This window comes from Palaemon carinicauda, chromosome 22, assembly GCF_036898095.1.
Source record: "Palaemon carinicauda isolate YSFRI2023 chromosome 22, ASM3689809v2, whole genome shotgun sequence".
NCBI classification, from domain to species: domain Eukaryota; kingdom Metazoa; phylum Arthropoda; class Malacostraca; order Decapoda; family Palaemonidae; genus Palaemon; species Palaemon carinicauda.
The window spans coordinates 112863278-112883431 of record NC_090746.1 but is presented as its reverse complement, the minus strand read 5'-3'; the positions used below and the strand labels follow the sequence as shown (position 1 = coordinate 112883431).

At 48.1% G+C, this 20154-nt stretch overlaps 1 protein-coding gene across 1 annotated transcript in view; it reads right to left on the bottom strand.

The window, feature by feature from the left end:
• The window catches only part of LOC137616697 (aconitate hydratase, mitochondrial-like), a 46166-nt gene that overhangs the window by 21461 nt on the left and 4551 nt on the right, over positions 1-20154 (bottom strand). The window contains exons 2-4 of the mRNA XM_068346692.1: positions 2711-2868; positions 1614-1839; positions 249-374 (exon numbers count right to left, since the gene is read on the bottom strand). Coding sequence (XP_068202793.1) covers positions 249-374; positions 1614-1839; positions 2711-2868 — 510 coding nt within the window. The remainder of the gene's footprint in view (positions 1-248; positions 375-1613; positions 1840-2710; positions 2869-20154) is intronic.

Sequence of the window (20154 nt, the reverse complement as noted above, 5' to 3'; positions counted from 1 at the left end):
TTTTCCCAGCACATTTTGCAGTATATTTTTTTAAAATTGCTCTAACAGCCTTAATTTTTGTCATAGAGAGGTCAGGTTGGTCTCATTCTCTTGGAAAATGCCAGAATATTTTCAAAAATTTATCAAAAATATGAAAAAAAAATTTTTTATAGCATTTATTTGCAAAGACGTACCGGTACGTCCATGGGTTTTGTGAAACGTACCAGTACGTCCTTTGGGGGTAAAAGGGTTAAAGATAGTTTTCTTACCTGATGAATGATTCCTGAGCCTGGTTTCCAGAAACCAACACCATACTTGGCACCTGCAGTGGCCAGGAAGTTGTAAACTTCTTTATTCATTTCAATGGCTCTTTTCAAATCCTTGGGTCCATCAATCTGTAAGACAGATAATGAAATTAAATAATCAGATTTTACTTTAAAACACACTGACCATGTTAAAATAAGCAAATGCTAAATATAAAAACAATTCTGGAGGTTTATTATAATGTTGTTCACCATTTTTTTTATCCAGTTAATCCTCCTCAAAGACAAACTATTGTACAACTTCATACGTTCATTTAATCTCTTCAAGTTGTAAACTGATCATTTCCTCTTGTTAATCTGCCATACTAAAAGAATTTTATTTCATGGAAACAGCCATTCTTCACATAATGTAGAATAATTATTTTTTATCATTTTTGCCTATCACAAAAATTTGCAGCAACATCATACTTTCCATGATGTTTTGCATTTTGTGACCTAGGTACTTACAGTGTACAACATACAGTAATACAATTATGTAAATCAGTGTTACTATGCGCATACTGTACACAATTGCGTCTTCCTTATCATTAGTCTAATTATAATATTCTACTGCCCAATAAATGTGCTCTCATTACTGTACTAAAACACTTTACAAATAAATATCTCTTACACAAATGGTACCAATTAAATCTTATATCTAATTTGCTTGGGATATCCTTATGCGGTACCTATTCTCAAATATATAGATATCCACTGTATATGGCAATATTTTCTTGCTGCACAAATAATGAGGTTAGTTGAATAGTGACAGAATTTGAGTCAACGATTTACATTAATTCAACATATATAAATTTTCAATCATATGCAAATAATAATTGATTACTGACTCGTACTCTTCTATAAGAGTACAAGTCAGTCTTCTATTTAATTCCAATGACATTATAAAACATTGTTCAGTTTCTTTCTATATTGAGGCTTATAATTATGATGATAATTTGTGCCATTCGGACCACTAGCATAGCTGTGAAGATTATCCGACATAAAAGTTTATTTGGGGAAGTCCTTGCAGTTAATGAAGTGAAGGTAAGGAGATGTAAGAAAAGAGACGGGAACGAAGGTGAGGCAGAGGGCTAAAAAAGTGGGTGCAAGTAGGGGTTTAGTAGGTGCTAATTCAAGCCATAATGATGAGGCTGATGTCTAAGGCACTCTTAATACCCTCATATAAGACTGACTTTATCGAAACAAAGGAGAAAATAAAAACAGTAGTCTCTCAGCAAACAGATGGCAAAAGTAAATAAAGACAACTAAACAAATTATTATTACCAGGATACATCTATATAATTACTTAAAAAACTAAATATCTTTACATACCTGGGCTTGAATAAGATGGTCACAGTGAATGGTTGATGGCACAGCCACCTTTGGCAGGCCTGAGCTAATGAACTGCAGCATAGCCATCTGGGCAGTAGCATCCTGCATAGCAACGCGATCTGGTCTCAGCTTCAAGTATGAAACCCCTCGCTCAAGATCCTGGCCTTCTGCATCATCCAAATGTGAATACAACACTTTCTCAGCAAGTGTCATGGGCCGGCCAAGCCTGAAATAAAAGAAAAAAATAAACTCACTAACATTCACTGAGATTCTTAAGTTGATTGACCAAATACTACAGCTATCATTACACTGATTAAGAAATGCACGAGTAATGTGGTTAACATTCTCAAAATAATACTGAAGCTTTTTTCATTAGTTACTTGAGCCTGTAGTCCTTACAATGTACAGTATTTGCACTTTTCAAAGATCACCAAATCTACATTTACCAAAAGTATATCGAAAGAAGAGCCTGAAAAAAATTGTGTGCTTTATAAGCACAGATATGAGGCCTACCAGATTATAGGACAATTGTATCACAAATTTACCCCACATATCACCATTCCCAATTTTTTTTGAGTAAACTATTAGATAAAAACATATTCAATCTTTACAATATATTTTGATATGGGGCGCAAACTTAATGTATGATGTTCAAAGGAACCTCAATAGCTTTTAGTTTTTACCAACAACATTAATATGAAGTATAATACAATGTGAATCTTTAGGTACTACTAAAATGCCTGCTTCAAACAATTACGTTAGTTATCAGAACAGCGCATCAAACTGTGAGACAAAAACAGCATCTACATTAGTTTTTTCCCAAAGTTATTTGTGAAAATCAGATAAAATGCAATGCTAATGGTGTTTAAAATACTCTCTTTCCTTTCCCAATTTAGTGATTCACAATTAAAGTACAGTACTACCTGCTTCACAGTCAATGTTACCAATTTCTGTTTATCATACTGATAACAGCAGTGTAAACAATGACATATGTATTGAGAGTACAATGACTGCCCAAATTTACACTACTGACATCGCAATTAATTTCCTCTTTCCTAACATTAGCCCTATTCTCAACAACAAATAACAGTACTAACCTTCTTTTCACAACGCTAAGGTTTCCCTGGAGCTTGGGGTAGGGCATCTCTGAGCCTGGATCTAGATGAGACATGGCCACCTTCTGGGCAGCAGCTACTAACGGTGATACATGGAAACATCTTGCCTGTAAGTTTTTCTGAACTGCCCCTCTTAAGACCTGTAAACATAAAATAAGTACAGTATGTCAATTAATATTTCATAAATAAATATGACAAATTCGAAGATAATTTGTATTTTTCCTAACCATACAAACCTTAGCTATTTACAAAGGGTTTACTTTTAGCGCAGCTGAAATGACGAGCCAATAGTTTTTAACGAGGGTTAATTACCCCCGCGCTAGTTAGCGGGGGGTGGGGAAGGGTAGCTTGCTACCCCTCCCCCCTCCACACACCGGTGACTTGCTTCACTTCACTTAGAGGTAGGACTTGACTTGGGGGTCAGGGATGGCGGGCACATATGTGTAAATAGCTAAGGTTTGTATGGTTAGGAAAAATACAAATTATCTTCGAATTTGTCATTTGTTCCGTAACCGAAATACAAACCACGCTATTTACAAAGGGTGACTTACCCCTTAGGAAGGGTGGAAAGTCCCCAGCCTTACTGACTTCGGCTTGCCCGGGGGCTCGATCCCTTAGTGAGCAGCACTAGAGAGAGGGAGCCCCTGTACCTCACAGGTTCCTAGCATCGCTAGGAACGAGTGGCCTACATAAGTAGTGTGAGGAGGAGAGTGTGACTCGTCCTATGAAGTTGACCTTGAGACCTTCAGATAGGAATTCTAGGATAGGACGTTCCCCATACCACCTCGTCAGGGTATGGGAGACGCAACAGTATTAAGCTTAATACTAGGAGCACAAAGAAGCATGGGTTACCTGCAGAGGTCGAGGTCAGCTATGCGAGGACCAGGATGCTGCTTCCCCAAGAGAGGGGAGAATGAAGAAAGAAGTAAGGGTCAGACATACTCTTTCATTCACACAGACTAAGACCGGGTAACAACGCCCTCAACCTACTGCTACTTGTCCAAAAAGGAGCCTGAGGTTAGACCAGCTGTTGTGCAGCCACCACAGGGCCGATAGAGAACGTATCGAGGCTCCTGTGGGTCACGTCTTGCAGGTAGTGGGCTGTGAAGGTCGTTTGACGCTTCCAGACCCCCGCTTGAAGTACCTGCGTCACAGAGAAGTTTCTCTTGAAGGCCAGGGATGTAGCAATACCCCTGACATCGTGGGCCCGAGGGCGACGTGACGGAGGAGGGTCAGGATTCAGGGCATGGTGGATAACCCTTCGAATCCAAGCAGAGATGGTGTTCCTTGTGACCCTCCTCTTTGTCCTGCCTGTGCTCACAAACAAAGCTCGCACATGAGGACGGACTGCAGCCGTTCTCTTCAAGTAGTACCTCAGACACCTCACTGGGCATAGTAGCAGCTGGTCTGGGTCGTTTGTTACAGAACGGAGACTCGCGATCCTGAAAGAGTCGAACCGAGGATCCGGCACTCCAGGATTCTGAGTCTTGGCCACAAACTCAGGGACGAACCTGAACGTTACCTCCCCCCATCCCCTTGAATGGGCGATGTCGTACGAGAGACCATGAAGTTCACTAACTCGCTTGGCCGAGGCCAAGGCGAGTAGGAAAGCCGTCTTCCAAGACAGGTGGCGATCGGAGGCCTGGCGTAATGGCTCGAAGGGAGGTCTCTTGAGAGACCTGAGAACTCGAACCACGTTCCAAGGAGGGGGTCTCACTTCCGACTGGGGGCAGGTAAGCTCATAGCTACGTATGAGTAAAGAGAGTTCTAGCGATGAAGAAATATCCACGCCCTTCAATCTGAAGGCCAAGCTTAAGGCTGAGCGATAGCCTTTCACTGCCGAGACAGAAAGGCGCATTTCTTCTCGCAGATACACAAGGAAGTCCGCTATTGCTGGAATAGTGGCATCGAGTGGAGAGATACCCCTTCCACGACACCAACCACAAAAGACTCTCCACTTCGCTTGGTAGACTCCCTCAGAGGACCTTCGCAGGTGCCGAGACATTCTCTCCGCAACCTGTTGCGAAAAGCCTCTCTCCGCGAGGAGACGCTGGATAGTCTCCAGGCGTGAAGCCGAAGCGAGGCTACGGCCCTGTGAGGGACACCGGAGTGGGGTTGTTTGAGAAGCTCGTGTCGTGGAGGAAGCTCCCTTGGGAGTTCCGTCAGGAGTTGCAGAAGGTCCGGAAACCATTCCGCGTGATGCCATAGCGGAGCTACTAGAGTCATGGAACAGTTGACCGATAGTCTGGTCCTGTTGAGCACCCTTCTCATCAGACAGAATGGTGGGAAGGCGTACACGTCGATGTTGTCCCACCGTTGCTGGAAAGCATCTTGCCAGAGTGCCTTGGGGTCCGGGACTGGTGAGCAGTACAGGGGCAGCTTGAAGTTCAAGGCTGTCGCGAACAAGTCCACCGTCGGGGAACCCCACAAAGTCAGGACTTTGTTGGCTATCTGAGGATCCAAAGACCACTCGGTACTCACTATCTGCGAAGCCCTGCTCAGACTGTCGGCGAGCACATTCCTCTTGCCAGGAATGAAGCGAGCTGATAGTGTTATCGAGTGGGTTTCGGTCCACCTCAGAGTCTCTACTGCAAGATGGGATAGCTGTTGCGAAAAAGTGCCTCCCTGCTTGTTGATATAAGCCACTACCGTGGTGTTGTCGCTCATCACCACCACGGAGTGACCCGCCAGGAACCGTTGGAACTGTTGAAGGGCCAGAAAGACGGCCTTCAATTCTAGCAGGTTGATGTGTAGGCACTTTTCTGATTCTGACCAAAGGCCTGAGGCCCTCTGGTTCAGAACGTGCGCCCCCCACCCTTCTTTTGACGCGTCCGAAAACAGAGTCAATTCCGGGGGAAGGACGAGAAGACTCACTCCCTTTCGCAGGTTCTCGTCGGCCAGCCACCACCGCAAGTCCGTCTGTTCCAGAGACCCCATTGGGATCAGAGTGTCCGGGGAATCGGATCCTTGATTCCACCGGGACTTGAGCCGCCATTGAAGGGATCTCATCCTGAGGCGGCTGTTTGGAACCAGACGGGCCAGGGAGGATAGGTGGCCCAAGAGACGCAACCACGATTGGGCGGGGAGTTCTTTTCGCCTGAGGAAAGGTTCCGCCACCCTCCTCAGCCTTGCTATCCGGTCGTCTGATGGAAAGGCTTTGTGGAGATTGGTGTCTATTAGCATGCCTAGATAAACCAGTCGCTGGGACGGCTGCAGAGAGGACTTCTCGAGGTTTACCACGATCCCCAGATCCTGGCAAAGATCTAGAAGCCTGTCTCGGTGTCGAAGAAGGGTCGACTCCGAGTCTGCTAGGATCAGCCAATCGTCTAGGTAACGAAGGAGACGAATGCCGTTCCTGTGCGCCCAAGTCGAAATCAGGGTGAACACTCTGGTGAACACCTGAGGAGCTGTGGAGAGACCGAAACACAGCACCTTGAACTGGTAGATCTTGTTGTCTAGGCAGAATCTCAGGTACTTCCTGGAAGACGGATGGATTGGGATCTGGAAGTACGCATCCTTTAGATCCAGTGTACACATGAAGTCTTGTGGTCTCACCGCAAGTCTGACTGTGTCTGCTGTCTCCATGCTGAACCGGGTTTGTTTGACAAACCTGTTCAGAGCCGAGAGATCGATGACGGGTCTCCAGTCTCCAGTAGCCTTCTTTACAAGAAAGAGTCGACTGAAGAAGCCTGGAGAGCCGTCCACGACCTCCTGGAGAGCACCCTTCTCGAACATGGTCTTGACTTCGGCCTGAAGGGCCAGCCCCTTTGCCGATCCCATGGCATAGGAGCTCAACGACACTGGATTCGCTGTCAGGGGAGGTTGAGATGACGTGAACGGGACGCGATAACCTTGGCCGATCACCGAGATCGTCCAAGCATCGGCCCCGAGATGTTGCCACCTGCGGACGCAACGCTGAAGGCATCCCCCCACAGGTGGACACGCAGGGGGACTGCCACCCCTAGGGCTTGCGGCCGCGGCCGCCACCCCTAGAAGTCTTGCCTCCCCTGGAGGACTTACCACCCCTCTTGACCTTGGCTGGAAAGGGCTGGGGCTTAGACACCACTTTCTTAGCTGCCGGTGCCTGTTTTGGAGCCTTACGAGGCTGTTGCTGCTGTTGTGGCGGGGCTGGAGGCTTATAGGGCCGAGTTGTAAGGGCCCTGTGGAGGAGGGAGTCCGTGCTGGATTTCCTCCACCTCTCAGCTGTTCGCTCCAAGTCTTGAGGCTCAAACAGGCTCTCCCCCAGGAGGGAGGCATGTCGGAGCCTACACACATCTACGGCGGGGACCTTCGGATGGAATCTCTCGGACACAGCATCGCGACGCTTCAACACCGAGTTGGCCCACAGGGTGGTAACCTGGTGCGCCAAGAACTCGATGGAGCGGGTGCCCGAGAGCAAGAAGGTCTCTAGGGCCTTCCTATTGGTCTCCTTGGACAAGTCCTCAGATCGCAATAGGATGCCCAGAGATCCTAACCAGAAGTCCAGCCACGAAGTGGCCTGCATGGCACACTTAGCGACCTTCTCGTGGTTAAGGATCTCTGCCGCCGAGAACGACACCTGCCGGGCAGAGAGTTTCTCCAAGGGAACTCCCTTCGCCAGCTCCTCCACAGAGTGATGGAGCGGAAGAGCGAGGTTGTGCTCACCCAGGATCTCGAAATACCTCCTCTGCTGAAGGCGAGGAGGAGGGATGAGTTTGTTCCCGGCAGTGGAACGACTGGAGGAGGCAAGAAGTGCGAGCTGAGCATTGGCCCTAGCTCTGGCACTCTTCAGCCCCCGAGACCAGGGCAGAGCTGCACTGGTCTTAGGGGCCTTCCGAACGTCGAACACTTCATCCAGAATTGTGTCTTTGCCTTCACGGGGGGGGATGACTGGATCCGTAAGACTGTTAAGTTGCCTTATCAGGCTTAGGACCTGCCAGAAGGCATGTTCGGACTCTTGCTGTTCTCCTCCCTGCGGGCTGGCAGCTAAGTCTCCTGCCCCAGGAATCTCTTCCTGGGGTGATACGTGGACATTCCCCTGGGTAGTCATGGGTTCCTGTCGAATCCTTGCAGAGGATTTAGGGATGGTCTTGGAATCCTTGGGCTCCCTCCTAGGAGGGATACAGGATCCCAACAACGAGGTTCGAGGGGCCCCTTCCTCACGAGACAATTCTCCTGCCTGAAGCGAAGTCTCCCCCCCTGGTGCCGGGGGGAAGACTACCGGTCCACTGGACTCACCTGAGGACGGAAAGGCCTCGTCCACGGGAGAAGGAGAGAGTACTCGTGCAGGAGAGGGGACCCTCGAGACCGACCTCTTGGGAACCAACTTCGCCCTGGGGGAAGTCACCACGAAGTCCACTCCTCTCTTTCTCTTCAGCGTAGGAGAGACAGCCGCTGGTTTGGTACCCTGGCCGGCGAGTGCTGGTTTCATAACCCTCACTAACGCCCGTGCCAGCGGACCAAACCAAGTCTGCTGCTCAAAGGACACAGAGTCCGAAATCCTCGCTAAGGTGAAAGGGATCGGGCGATCCTTTGGAGTGGACACGACGGTACCTGCCTGAAAAGAAGGTGGGGAAGAATGCTGTAATGACCTGTCCTCGTCCTGCAATACCAACCTGTGCTTGGATGGAGGTGATCCCGAGTGCCGTCTAGGAGCACGCGTCCCTGCTGCTACCACCGGCTGTGGAATTCGCCGCGAACTATGGTCGCGCGAGGGTGAACGGTCGCGCAAAGGCGAATGGTTGCGCGAGTGATCGCGCGGGCGCACAGGCGAGCGGTCGCGCGGGCGCGCAGGCGAGCGGTCGCGCGGGCGCGCAGGCGAGCGATCGCGCGGGCGCGCAGGCGAGCGATCGCGCGGGCGCGCAGGCGAGCGATCGCGCGGGCGCGCAGGCGAGTGGGCGTGAGGGTGGGCAGGTAAATGAACACGTGTCCGAGGCGACGAACGCAAGCGATGGCGCGACGGCGAGGGATCGTGCTGCCGCGTAGGTGAAGAAGATCGCTGGCGATAATGATCACGTGATGGTAAGCGATGGCGAGCAGCATGTGAAGGTGAATGATTGCGCGCAAGAGGGCGGTCGTTCAGGGTTGCGCGATGAGGAGCAGCATGCGTAAGCGGGCGATCGTTCAGGGTTGTGCGATGGCGAGCAGCATGCGCCGGTGAATGATCGCGTGAAAGGGTGCGATGGTGATCAGCATCCGCAGGAAGGCGATCGTTCAGGGTTGTGCGATGAGGAGCAGCATGCGTAAGCGGGCGATCGTGCAGGGTTGTGCGATGGCGAGCAGCATGCGCAGGTGAATGATCGCGTGAAAGGGTGCGATGGTGATCAGCATCCGCAGGAGGGCGATCGTTAAGGGTATTGCGATGAGGAGCAGCATGCGAAAGCGGGCGATCGTGCAGGGTTGTGCGATGGCGAGCAGCATGCGTAAGCGGGCGATCGTGCAGGGTTGTGCGATGGTGATCAGCATCCGCAGGAGGGCGATCGTTCAGGGTATTGCGATGAGGAGCAGCATGCGTAAGCGGGCGATCATGCAGGTTCGTGCGATGGCGGGCAGCATGTGAAGGTGATCGCTGGCGAACTGGTGATCGCTGGCGAGCTGGTGATCGCTGGCGAGCTGGTGATCGCTGGCGAGCTGGTGATCGCTGGCGAGCTGGTGATCGCTGGCGAGCAGAAGGTCGACGCGTGTCCTGTGAGAGGATAGGTTCACGAGCAGGAACGGGAAGATCGCTGGCGCGTTGGCGAACATGTGTTTCTGACACACGATGGTGAGCAGGGAGTTCAGCAGGAACTAAAGGGTGGTCAGAGACCGCAGGGCGATGGTCCTCAAATGAGCGCTGACGCTCGGAAGAGAGCTGACGAGCAGGAGAGCGCTGGCGAGGGGGGCGAACCTCAGGAGAGAGCCGACGAGCAGGTGAGCGTCGGCGAGCAGGAGAGTCTTGGCGAGCAGGAGATCGTCGACGAGCAGGAGATCGCTGGCGAGCAGGAGAGCGCTTGTGCGCTGGCCCTGCTCGCGTAAGGGAAGAATCCCTTAGCCCCGAAGGGACCGTTGCCCGTCGGGTGACGAGTTCTCCAGAAGGCGAAGATCCGGCAGGAGATGGAGAGCGGTCCGCAGAGAGGTTCAAGGAGGGCGGAGTAGTCGGTTGAGGCTGACGAGGAGAGTCCCCCCCGGAGGACGAAGACCCAAAAAGGCGCCTCTTAGTCCCCCTGTAAGGGGAAGGGAGGCCCTTGTGGCGTAGAGGGCGGTGAGCCTTACGGCGGAGGCGGCCTCGGGGGAGATCGTCGGGACCATCGGTCCTCCGAAGGGGAGTCTCCTTCAAAACACTTCCCTCAGAAGGAAGCTGGGCAGCAGTCGAGACCGAAGGACTCACTTCCCCCTTCGAAGGATGCACGGAAGGAGGAGGAGAGCCTAGAGCACCATCACCAGCAACAGCACCTGCGTCGGAAGGCCCAGCCACGTCGGAGGCCTCTGTCACCACGACGTCGACAATAGACAGAGGGTCTACCTCCGCTACCACCGGCGACTGTTTAACAGCGGCCCCCAACGAGACAAGGTCAATAAGAGCGACCCTGGAGGGCAAGCCCTTAAGCCCCAGGGACGACCAAATCTGCAACAGATCATCACTGGATAAAGTATTATTATCAATAACCTCCCCCGGAGGAGGAGGGGGAACCGCCTCGCTATGGGAGGCGACGCCCTCTCCCCCCACCGAAGGTAGGGAAACAGAACAAGGGCCTGCGCTCCCACTCGGACGACTCTCCTTAGGAGGCGGACGAGGGGGAGCTTCGGAGGAGGTTTGGGCGGCGGAAGAAGAGTCCCGAGAACCTTCCTCCTTCAAGGCTAACCCCGGAGGAGAACGGTCTCTCTTGGACTTCTTCTTACGCCGACGGCCAAACCTCTCCCACTGGGAGGCAGACCACTCCCTGCACTCACGGCACATGTTATCCTGGTCGCACCGTCGGCCCCGACATTGAGGGCAGAGGGTGTGAGGATCCGTAATCACGTCCGACATGAAAGTCCCACAAGGACGGCCGGCAACTCCAGGGCATGTCCGCATATTAAATAAAAGAAAATAACTGAAGGTCAACTTCCAACCAATCACACAAGCTGTAAAGAAAAAGAAGAAAATTAAAGGCTGTCACGAAGGCGATGAACAGACACGTCTGATCACCGCCGAGCCAAAAGTGAAGTGAAGCAAGTCACCGGTGTGTGGAGGGGGGAGGGGTAGCAAGCTACCCTTCCCCACCCCCCGCTAACTAGCGCGGGGGTAATTAACCCTCGTTAAAAACTATTGGCTCGTCATTTCAGCTGCGCTAAAAGTAAACCCTTTGTAAATAGCGTGGTTTGTATTTCGGTTACGGAACAAACCTGAATTGCTATTACCACAGAACTAAGTAGACTAGTTTACCTTGCCCCCCAACCATGCCTCAACCATGTGACCAAGTTGTGGAGTGATCTTCCCAATCGGGTACCAGTAGTTGAATCAGAACAACTTCAAAAGTTCAAGCTTGCAGCAAATGTTCTTATACTGAAGAGCCTGACATAAGTTTTTTATAATATATAAATATATATATATATATATATATATATATATATATATATATATATATACAGTATATATATATATATATATATATATATATATATATATATATATATATATAATATATATATATATATATATATATAATATGTTATTTTCATTAGTAAAATAAATTTTTGAATATACTTACCCGATAATCATGTAGCTGTCAACTCTGTTGCCCGACAGAAATCTACGGTCGGGATACGCCAGCGATCGCTATTCAGGTGGGGGTGTACACAACAGCGCCATCTGTGGTCAGGTACTCTAGTACTTCTTGTCAACACCACCTCAATTTTTTCCTCGGTCCACTGGTTCTCTATGGGGAGGAAGGGTGGGTCAATTATATCATGATTATCGGGTAAGTATATTCAAAAATTTATTTTACTAATGAAAATAACATTTTTCAATATTAATCTTACCCGATAATCATGTAGCTGATTCACACCCAGGGTGGTGGGTGAAAACCAGTGTACATGTTAATCAAGAAGCTAAGTATCCCGTATTTTATTTTATTAGTTATTCAAAAATAACATAAAATAAATAAGTACCTGGTAAGGAAGACGACTTGAACCATTACTCTGCCTTTATTAAGTACGTCTTCCTTACTGAGCGTAGCGGTCCTCTTAGGATGCTGAACGACTCTTAGGTGCTGAAGTATAAAGGGTTGCAACCCATACTAAAGGACCTCATCACAACCTTTAACCTCGGCGCTTCTCAAGAAAGAATTGACCACCCGCCAAATCAACAAGGATGTGGAAGGCTTCTTAGCCGACCGTACAACCCATAAAAAGTATTCAAGAGAAAGGTTAAAAGGTTATGGGATTATGGGAAAGTAGTGGCTGAGCCCCCGCCTACTACTGCATTCGTTGCTACGAATGGTCCCAGGGTGTAGCAGTACTCGTAAAGAGACTGGACATCTTTGAGATAGAATGATGCGAACACTGACTTGCTTCTCCAATAGGTTGCATCCATAACACACTGCAGAGAACGGTTCTGTTTGAAGGCCACTGAAGTAGCCACAGCTCTCACTTCATGTGTCCTTACCTTCAGCAAAGCAAGGTCTTCTTCCTTCAGATGAGAATGTGCTTCCCTAATCAGAAGCCTGAATAGTAAGAAACTGAGTTCTTAGACCTTGGAAAAGAAGGCTTCTTGATAGCACACCATAAGGCTTCTGATTGTCCTCGTAAAGGTTAAGACCTTTTTAGATAGTACCTAAGAGCTCTAACTGGGCAAAGTACTCTCTCCAGTTCGTTCCCCACCAAGTTGGACAGGCTTGGGATCTCGAACGACTTAGGCCAAGGACGTGAAGGAAGCTCGTTTTAGCAAAAAACCGAGGTGCAAGGAACATGTAGCCGTTTCAGATGTGAAAACTATGTTCCTGCTGAAGGCGTGGATCTCACTTACTCTTTTAGCTGTTGTCAAGCACACGAGGAAAAGAGTTTTTAATGTGAGGTCCTAAAAAGAGGCTGATTGGAGAGGTTCAAATCTTGATGACATAAGGAACCTTAGGACCACGTCTAGATTCCAGCCTGGAGTGGACAACCGACGTTCCTTTGAGGTCTCAAAAGACCTAGGGAGGTCCTGTAGATCTTTGTTGGTGGAAAGATCCAAGCCTCTGTGGCGGAAAACCGCTGCCAACATACTTCTGTAACCCTTGATCGTAGGAGCTGAAAGGGATCTTACGTTCCTTAGATGTAACAGGAAGTCAGCAATCTGGGTTACAGTGGTACTGGTTGAGGAAACTGCATTGGCCTTGTACCAGCTTCGGAAGACTTCCCCTTTAGACTGATAGACTCTGAGAGTGGATGTTCTCCTTGCTCTGGCAATCGCTCTGGCTGCCTCCTTCGAAAAGCCCCTAGCTCTTGAGAGTCTTTCGAAAGTCTGAAGGCAGTCAGACGAAGAGCGTGGAGGTTTGGGTGTACCTTCTTTACGTGAGGTTGACGTAGAAGGTCCACTCCTAGAGGAAGAGTCCTGGGAATGTCGACCAGCCATTGCAGTACCTCTATGAACCATTCTCTCGCGGGCCAGAGCGGAGCCAACCAACGTCAGCCGTGTCCCTTTGCGAGAGGCGAACTTCTGAAGTACCCTGTTGACAATCTTGAACGGCGGGAATGCATACAGGTCGAGATGGGACCAATCCAGCAGAAAAGCATCCACGTGAACTGCTGCTGGGTCTGGAATCGGAGAACAATACAACGGGAGTCTCTAGGTTATCGAGGTAGCGAACAGATCTATGGTTGGCTGACCCCACAGGGCCCAAAGTCTGCTGCAAACATTCTTGTGAAGGGTCCACTCTGTGGGGATGACCTGACCCTTCCGGCTGAGGCGATCTGCCATGACATTCATATCGCCCTGAATGAACCTCGTTACCAGCGTGAGCTTTCGATCTTTTGACCAGATGAGGAGGTCCCTTGCGATCTAGAACAACTTCCACGAATGAGTCCCTCCCTGCTTGGAGATGTAAGCCAAGGCTGTGGTGTTGTCAGAGTCCACCTCCACCACCTTGTTAAGCTGGAGGGACTTGAAGTTTATCAAGGCCAGATGAACCGCCAACAACTCCTTGCAATTGATGTGAAGTGTCCTTTGCTCCTGATTCCATGTTCCCGAGCATTCCTGTCCGTCCAAAGTCGCACCCCAGCCCGTGTCTGATGCGTCCGAGAAGAGACGGCGGTCGGGTTTCTGAACAGCCAAAGGTAGACTTCCTTGAGAAGAAAGCTGTTCTTACACCACGCGAGAGTAGACCTCCTCTCTTCGGAAACAGGAACTGAGACCGTCTCTAGCGTCATGTCCTTTATCCAGTGAGCAGCTAGATGATACTGAAGGGGGCGGAGGTGGAGTCTCCCTAACACGATGAACAGGGCCAGCGATGAAAGTGTCCCTGTTAGACTCATCCACTACCTGACTGAGCATCGGTTCCTTCTCAGCATGCTCTGGATGCATTCTAGGGCTTGGAAGATCCTTGGGGCCGACGGAAAAGCCCGAAAAGCTCGACTCTGAAGATCCATACCCAGGTAGACAATGGTCTGGGATGGGACGAGCTGGGACTCCTCAAAATTGACCAGGAGGCCCAGTTCCTTGGTCAGATCCATAGTCCATCTGAGAATCTCCAGACAGCGACGACTTGTGGGAGCTCTTAAAAGCCAGTCGTCTGACGGAGCCGGACACAAGATCATGGTACTGCTGCACAGTCTGTGAACTGTCAACCATGGGGAAGCGAGGAAGTACAGTGACAACCCGAAGCTGTCTAGACTGTCTGGGTCGTACAGACAACTCCTTATCGGGTTGCTGAGGTTGCCGCACTGCGTCACAACAAGTCACTTCTGCTGGTTGTTGAACGTCTTCCCAGTGACACATTGACTCCGTAAACAAAAAATCCTCTAACAAGGACTAAGCTTGGACTGCATGTCTTGCAACACAGCTCAAGGTCTATGGGAGCAGGTGTGGTAACAGACGGGGTTAGCGACTGAAGTGGAACCATTACCTTCCCTGGAAGCATGTTATGCTTAAATAAAAGTCCATAGGAGGCTACGCAGCTAAAGGCTCCTCTCCAAATGACAGAGTCCTCAAGGGAATATCAGAAGGAGGGAGAATAGCACTTTCTCATCTACAGGAACCATATCCGAGAAAAGCTAAGTTCTCTCAGTGAGGGTTTCACTGGTGCAAAAGCAGCAGACTAGAAGGCAACGTTATGAAACTGCTTGACAGTCTAGTGAGTTGGCAACAACCAAAGATGTGTGACTGAGAAGCATGCGGTAAGGTATGCAGAGCATGCTGTATGCAGAGCATGCTGTATGTAGAGCATGCTGTAAGGTAAGCAGAGCATGTTGCATGGCGTGTGGCTTATGCTGCATGGGATGAGGCTCATGCTGCATGGGATGAGGCTCATGCTGCTTAAAAGAAATCTGAACCTGACACTAATCTAGCTGTCCGAGGATTTACCTGGTGAGACATCAGTCTCTTTACCAGAGAGTTTTACCAGATTTCCCCGGGCCACCACGTGACACAATTGGTAGTAATTCATTCAAATTACCCCTAATGAGTCAATATGGATAAATATCAACACAACATCGTGTTCAAATAGAAATAAATTTCTACCTCATACTTGGGATCGAACACTAGCCCCTTCTAATGAAAGGCCAGGTCGAAACCAACCATGCCACGAGAGCCCATAGGATGTCGCATAGCATGAGGCTCCTGCCTCATGGGTTGAGGAGGATGCCGCATAGCATGAGGCTCCTGCCTCATGGTTTGAGGAGGATGCCGCATAGCATGAGGCTCCTGTGAGGTTCCTGCCTCAAGAGTTGCGTCTGCCTCAAGGGTTGAGGAGGTAGCTGCGCAGAGAGAGGCTCATGCTGTGAAGAATGCGGTTGCTGCATGCGTTGAGGCGGCTGTCTCATAGCATGAGGTTCCTCAAGAGTTGAGGTTCTTGCCTCAAGAGTGGAGGTGGCTGCCGCAAGAGTTGAGGTTGCTGCCTCAAGAATGGTGGAGGTTGCCGCAACGCAAGAGGTTGCTGCATAGCGTTGGTATCTGGCAACTCCCAATGCGGCAGCTCACGCGTGGAGGTAGGTTGAGGAACCTCAACATCATACGTCTGGCAGGGTGGACTGCGCAGAGGTGGAGTTGAGGTTGCTGCCTCGAGGATGGTGGAGGTTGTCGCACCGCAAGAGGTTGTTGCCTCGAGGATGGAGGAGGTAGTCGCAACGCATGAGGCTCCTACCTCAAGGGTAGAGAAGGTTGCTGCAAAGCATAAGGCTCCTGCCTCAAGTGTTGAGGAGGTTGCCGCGTGGCAAGAGGCTCCTGCCTCAAGGAAAGTGGAGGTTGCTGCACAGAGCTGGTATCTGGCAACTCCCAATGCGGCAGCTCACGCATGGAGGTAGCTTGAGGAACCTCAACATCATACGTCTGGCAGGCTGGACTGCGTAGAGGTGGAGGAGCGCTCGCAGGAGGAGGTGTGTTAACCTTCTCTGCCTGAAACTCCTGCATCAACACCGCAAGCTGAGACTGCATTGTCTGCAGCATAGACCACTAGAGTTTAAGAAAGACAACAACAAACGGAGCTACTGTCCGTTGAGACTGAGGGTCTAAAACAGCTGGTGCGGCAACAGACGGAGCTACTGCCTGTTGCGATACCACCTTGCCTCTCTGGGAGGTGTGCAGTTGTCGTACTGCAGCAAGTCCGAACTGACCCAGTGCTAATGGCTACACCTAGGAGTTGAACTTGTGCGGAAGGGACCGACTTGCACTTAAAAGCTGCAAGATTTGGTCCATGGTTTCTGCGAGAAACCTCTTCCGCAGACGAGGAATAAAAGGGCTCTCTCGTCATTGTGTGGGTGGGGTGATCACGTCGGCAACGTGTGTAGATACACCCGAAACCACGGAGGGAAACGTCTGTTCGTCGATCAAGGCCTGCTGAACCCATAAGTCCTTCGACATTACTTCTCCCCTGGGCTTGGGAGCTTGTAAGAGGTCCCAGACAAGGCGAACAACTGGCACGAACAGACGAACCCTCGAACGCAACACTGTAACACTTTGCGCTTATCACTTATCACTTTTGATTTTCTGTTTGCACTTATTTCACTGAACTCGAAACTTTAAGTGGTTTGTACCTGAAACACGCAATTCTATCCTTCCTTAAAAGTTAGTAATTGCGAAAACAGAATTACAATGTAACAGAAAAATCTAATGAAAGATAAATAATTCAGTGGCTGGAAAGAGACTAAACACTAGATCAAATAAACTACGTTTAAAATCTCTCACCGCATAAAGCTTAAGAACAAGAATAAAACTCTAGAAACGTTTACCTTCTTCCCCTAAAGAGACTAGGGAGAAGAGCAAAAACGATAACGTTACTCGCTTGAACGAAACGTTTATCCTCCTCTCTCCCCCTCCGTCTCTATCTCTCTCTCTCTCTCTCTTGACTTAGAACCTGAGAGAAGAGCCCAATCATATATATCGTTAAAACATATTGTTAAAGGAAAAAAACTGAAAGATTTCCCAAATAAAAAGTTCCTTTATTAGAATTAAAACCATTAAGCTAAGAAAGAATGAACAAAACGCTAGAAACGTTTTACTCTTACTGCAACGTGACACCGTGAAAATTCTCTCTCTATCGTAACGATAGAGCGCAAGTTGAACGTTCTGAACGTCAACAACTGCAGAGACAAAACAAAACGTTAGTTCAACTTTGAAAACAGTACGAGACTATCAAAGAAATTCTTTCAAAAACATTAAAATAGCATAATATGTTAACAGGTAAAAACGAAATGACGGGCTCAATGTTAATTAACTTCGGTACCAAGAAAAGACCGCCTACTATTAGGAAAGGTCGAATATAAACAAATATAAAAATTAATTTTAATAAGTTTATAATAAAAGGAAGTTAATCGAAGAGGCCTATAAAAGGCGGAGAGATATAAAATAAATCTATAACTTTTGTTAAGCAAAATTTAGAAAGAGAGTCTATACTCTCTTAGACACCAACACTTCCGTCTAAGGGAAGGGTCGGCCATTTAAAAGTGAAAGAGAGTTCATACTCTCTTCGTCACCATAATTAATCAAATTAATTCCAAAAGCTAGCTAAGCTAATGATAAAACTTCCTGAATAGCGAAAGCTAAACTCTAGAGCAAATACATCACCAAATCGTGAGCAAAAACTCCAGAATCAACAGCGTATCCATGTAGGTCTAGCCGGAGGCACGACAGAGGAAAAATTGAGGTGGTGTTGACAAGAAGTACTAGAGTACCTGACCACAGATGGCGCTGTTGTGTACACCCCCACCTGAATAGCGATCGCTGGCGTATCCCGACCGTAGATTTCTGTCGGGCAACAGAGTTGACAGCTACATGATTATCGGGTAAGATTAATATTGAAATATATATATATATATATATATATATATATATATATATATATATATATATATATATATATATATATATATATATCTAACATCTGTTTTAATGTTTTTAAAATATTTGATTTTAATTGTTCATTACTTCTTATATTGTTTATTTCCTTATTTTCTTTCCTCAATGGGCTATTTTTCCCTGTTGGAGCCCTTTGACTTATAGCATCTTGCTTTTCCAACTAGGGTTGTAGCTTAGCTAGTAATAATAATAATAATAATAATAATAATAATAATAATAATAATAATAATAACAATAATAATAATACTGTAATAAGCGAGAATTGCAGTAAAGTAAATTATGAAAAAAAAAATAATCATAAACAGCTTTTAGGTCATGTAACACACTCCCAGACCTTGAATACACTATCAATTTTACAAAATATTTCATTTAATCCCAAGGCCTATTCCATCATAAAAAGGAAGAATTTGCTAAAGTCCTGCTGCTATGGCATATTTTTACGAGGAACAAATAAGTTTGCTCACAAACAATTTCAGCATTGTTGAATAGAAAACAAAATACTCTTGTGTCCTGATATATAATGTCAATCAGCTTTACTGCTACTCTCTCATAAAAAAAAAAAATTAAATACAGTACTGTACTGCCAAAACTGAACCATATCCTGTTTTTCACTTACCCTGTACCTTTGTATAAAGAAACTTTTTGACAGCCCAAGTTACTGTTTATAAATCCAAAAAAATTTTAAAAGAAAAAAATTAATACAGTACTAGTAGAATTTCCAACTTTTGAGAACGATGATACTATTACTGCCTATCAAATGGAACTATTCTCAAAAAGCTGCTCATCCTGAGGAAGTCCTTCCTCACATAAATCGGCAAATTCACCTTCCTTAGGGAATCCTTTACCAGTCGACCGTAGATCGCTTGGGTCTGAGAGTAGTACAGAGTTGGTCTATGGATGTAACCCGACCATCCGGAGTAAAGTGAGTGGGTTCCGCAATGCCACTGAGTTTGCGGATGCAAGACAAGACCTGCAGGAAGTTGGAGTCAGACTCCCCCAATTCAGTGGTTGGATGTTTAAGGAAGGCAAGTCTCGGTTGGTCACCGTCTGAGCAATCAGTCGTCAATCAGAATTTCCACCTTCTGTTCCATACCCAGCTGGGCCAGGGGTGGGTCGTAGTCGTCATCAATAGATAGTGTAGGAGAACTGGGCCTGGAAGCGGCTTCCCTACGCCAAGGTGCCGAGGCTACATCTTCCGCAGTAGAATAGATTTGTCAACAAGTCTCAAGGCCCAATTCTTAGGCAGAGAAGCAGTGTCCTTCCTACCTTGAGATTTCCCCCACGATGGAATCACGAAAGCTCTGTTCCTTTTGAGGGAGAGTCTAATTGAGTTGTTGTTTCTTGTGAATGAGAAGGATCCAGGGACCAAAAGGCTCATGGACATTCTCGGGAGGCGAAGTGATTTCTCTGGGGAAAGCAAATCTGCCTTGACAGGGGAAAGACTATAACACTCTACGAAAGATATCATGATCCCCTACTGGTGGGAAGATGTAAGGTGTCCCCTGGAGGTGGTGTGACCTGACAACGCTTACGCTGCCTCTTAGGAATCTTCAAAAGATCCAGCCCAAGATCTTTCAAACAGTGTCTGGATCTGATTGGCAGGGTTTTGTATTCCCCCTCTCTATGTGTCTCTGATACCGAGACATGAATATTACTGCGATACGCCGCCTAGGGTCGAAGTGGGGGGGGTTATGACTCCCCGGAGACACATCAGATGTCAAAGGGATCATTGCTGGTCGTCAGAAAGAACCGAAGAAAAAAAAGCCTTGGTCTGGGCAGATTGGGAGAGGAGTGGATGGGGAGGAGCTCGCCCTTGAGCAACATACAGTAGGTGCGAGGCCAAGTCTTGCCGCGTTCAAATTGCGAGCGCGAGCTATGACATGTTTAGGGTACCTCATTGTTCGTAGTGTAGTCTCGTTGCACGAGTCACAAGCGGGAG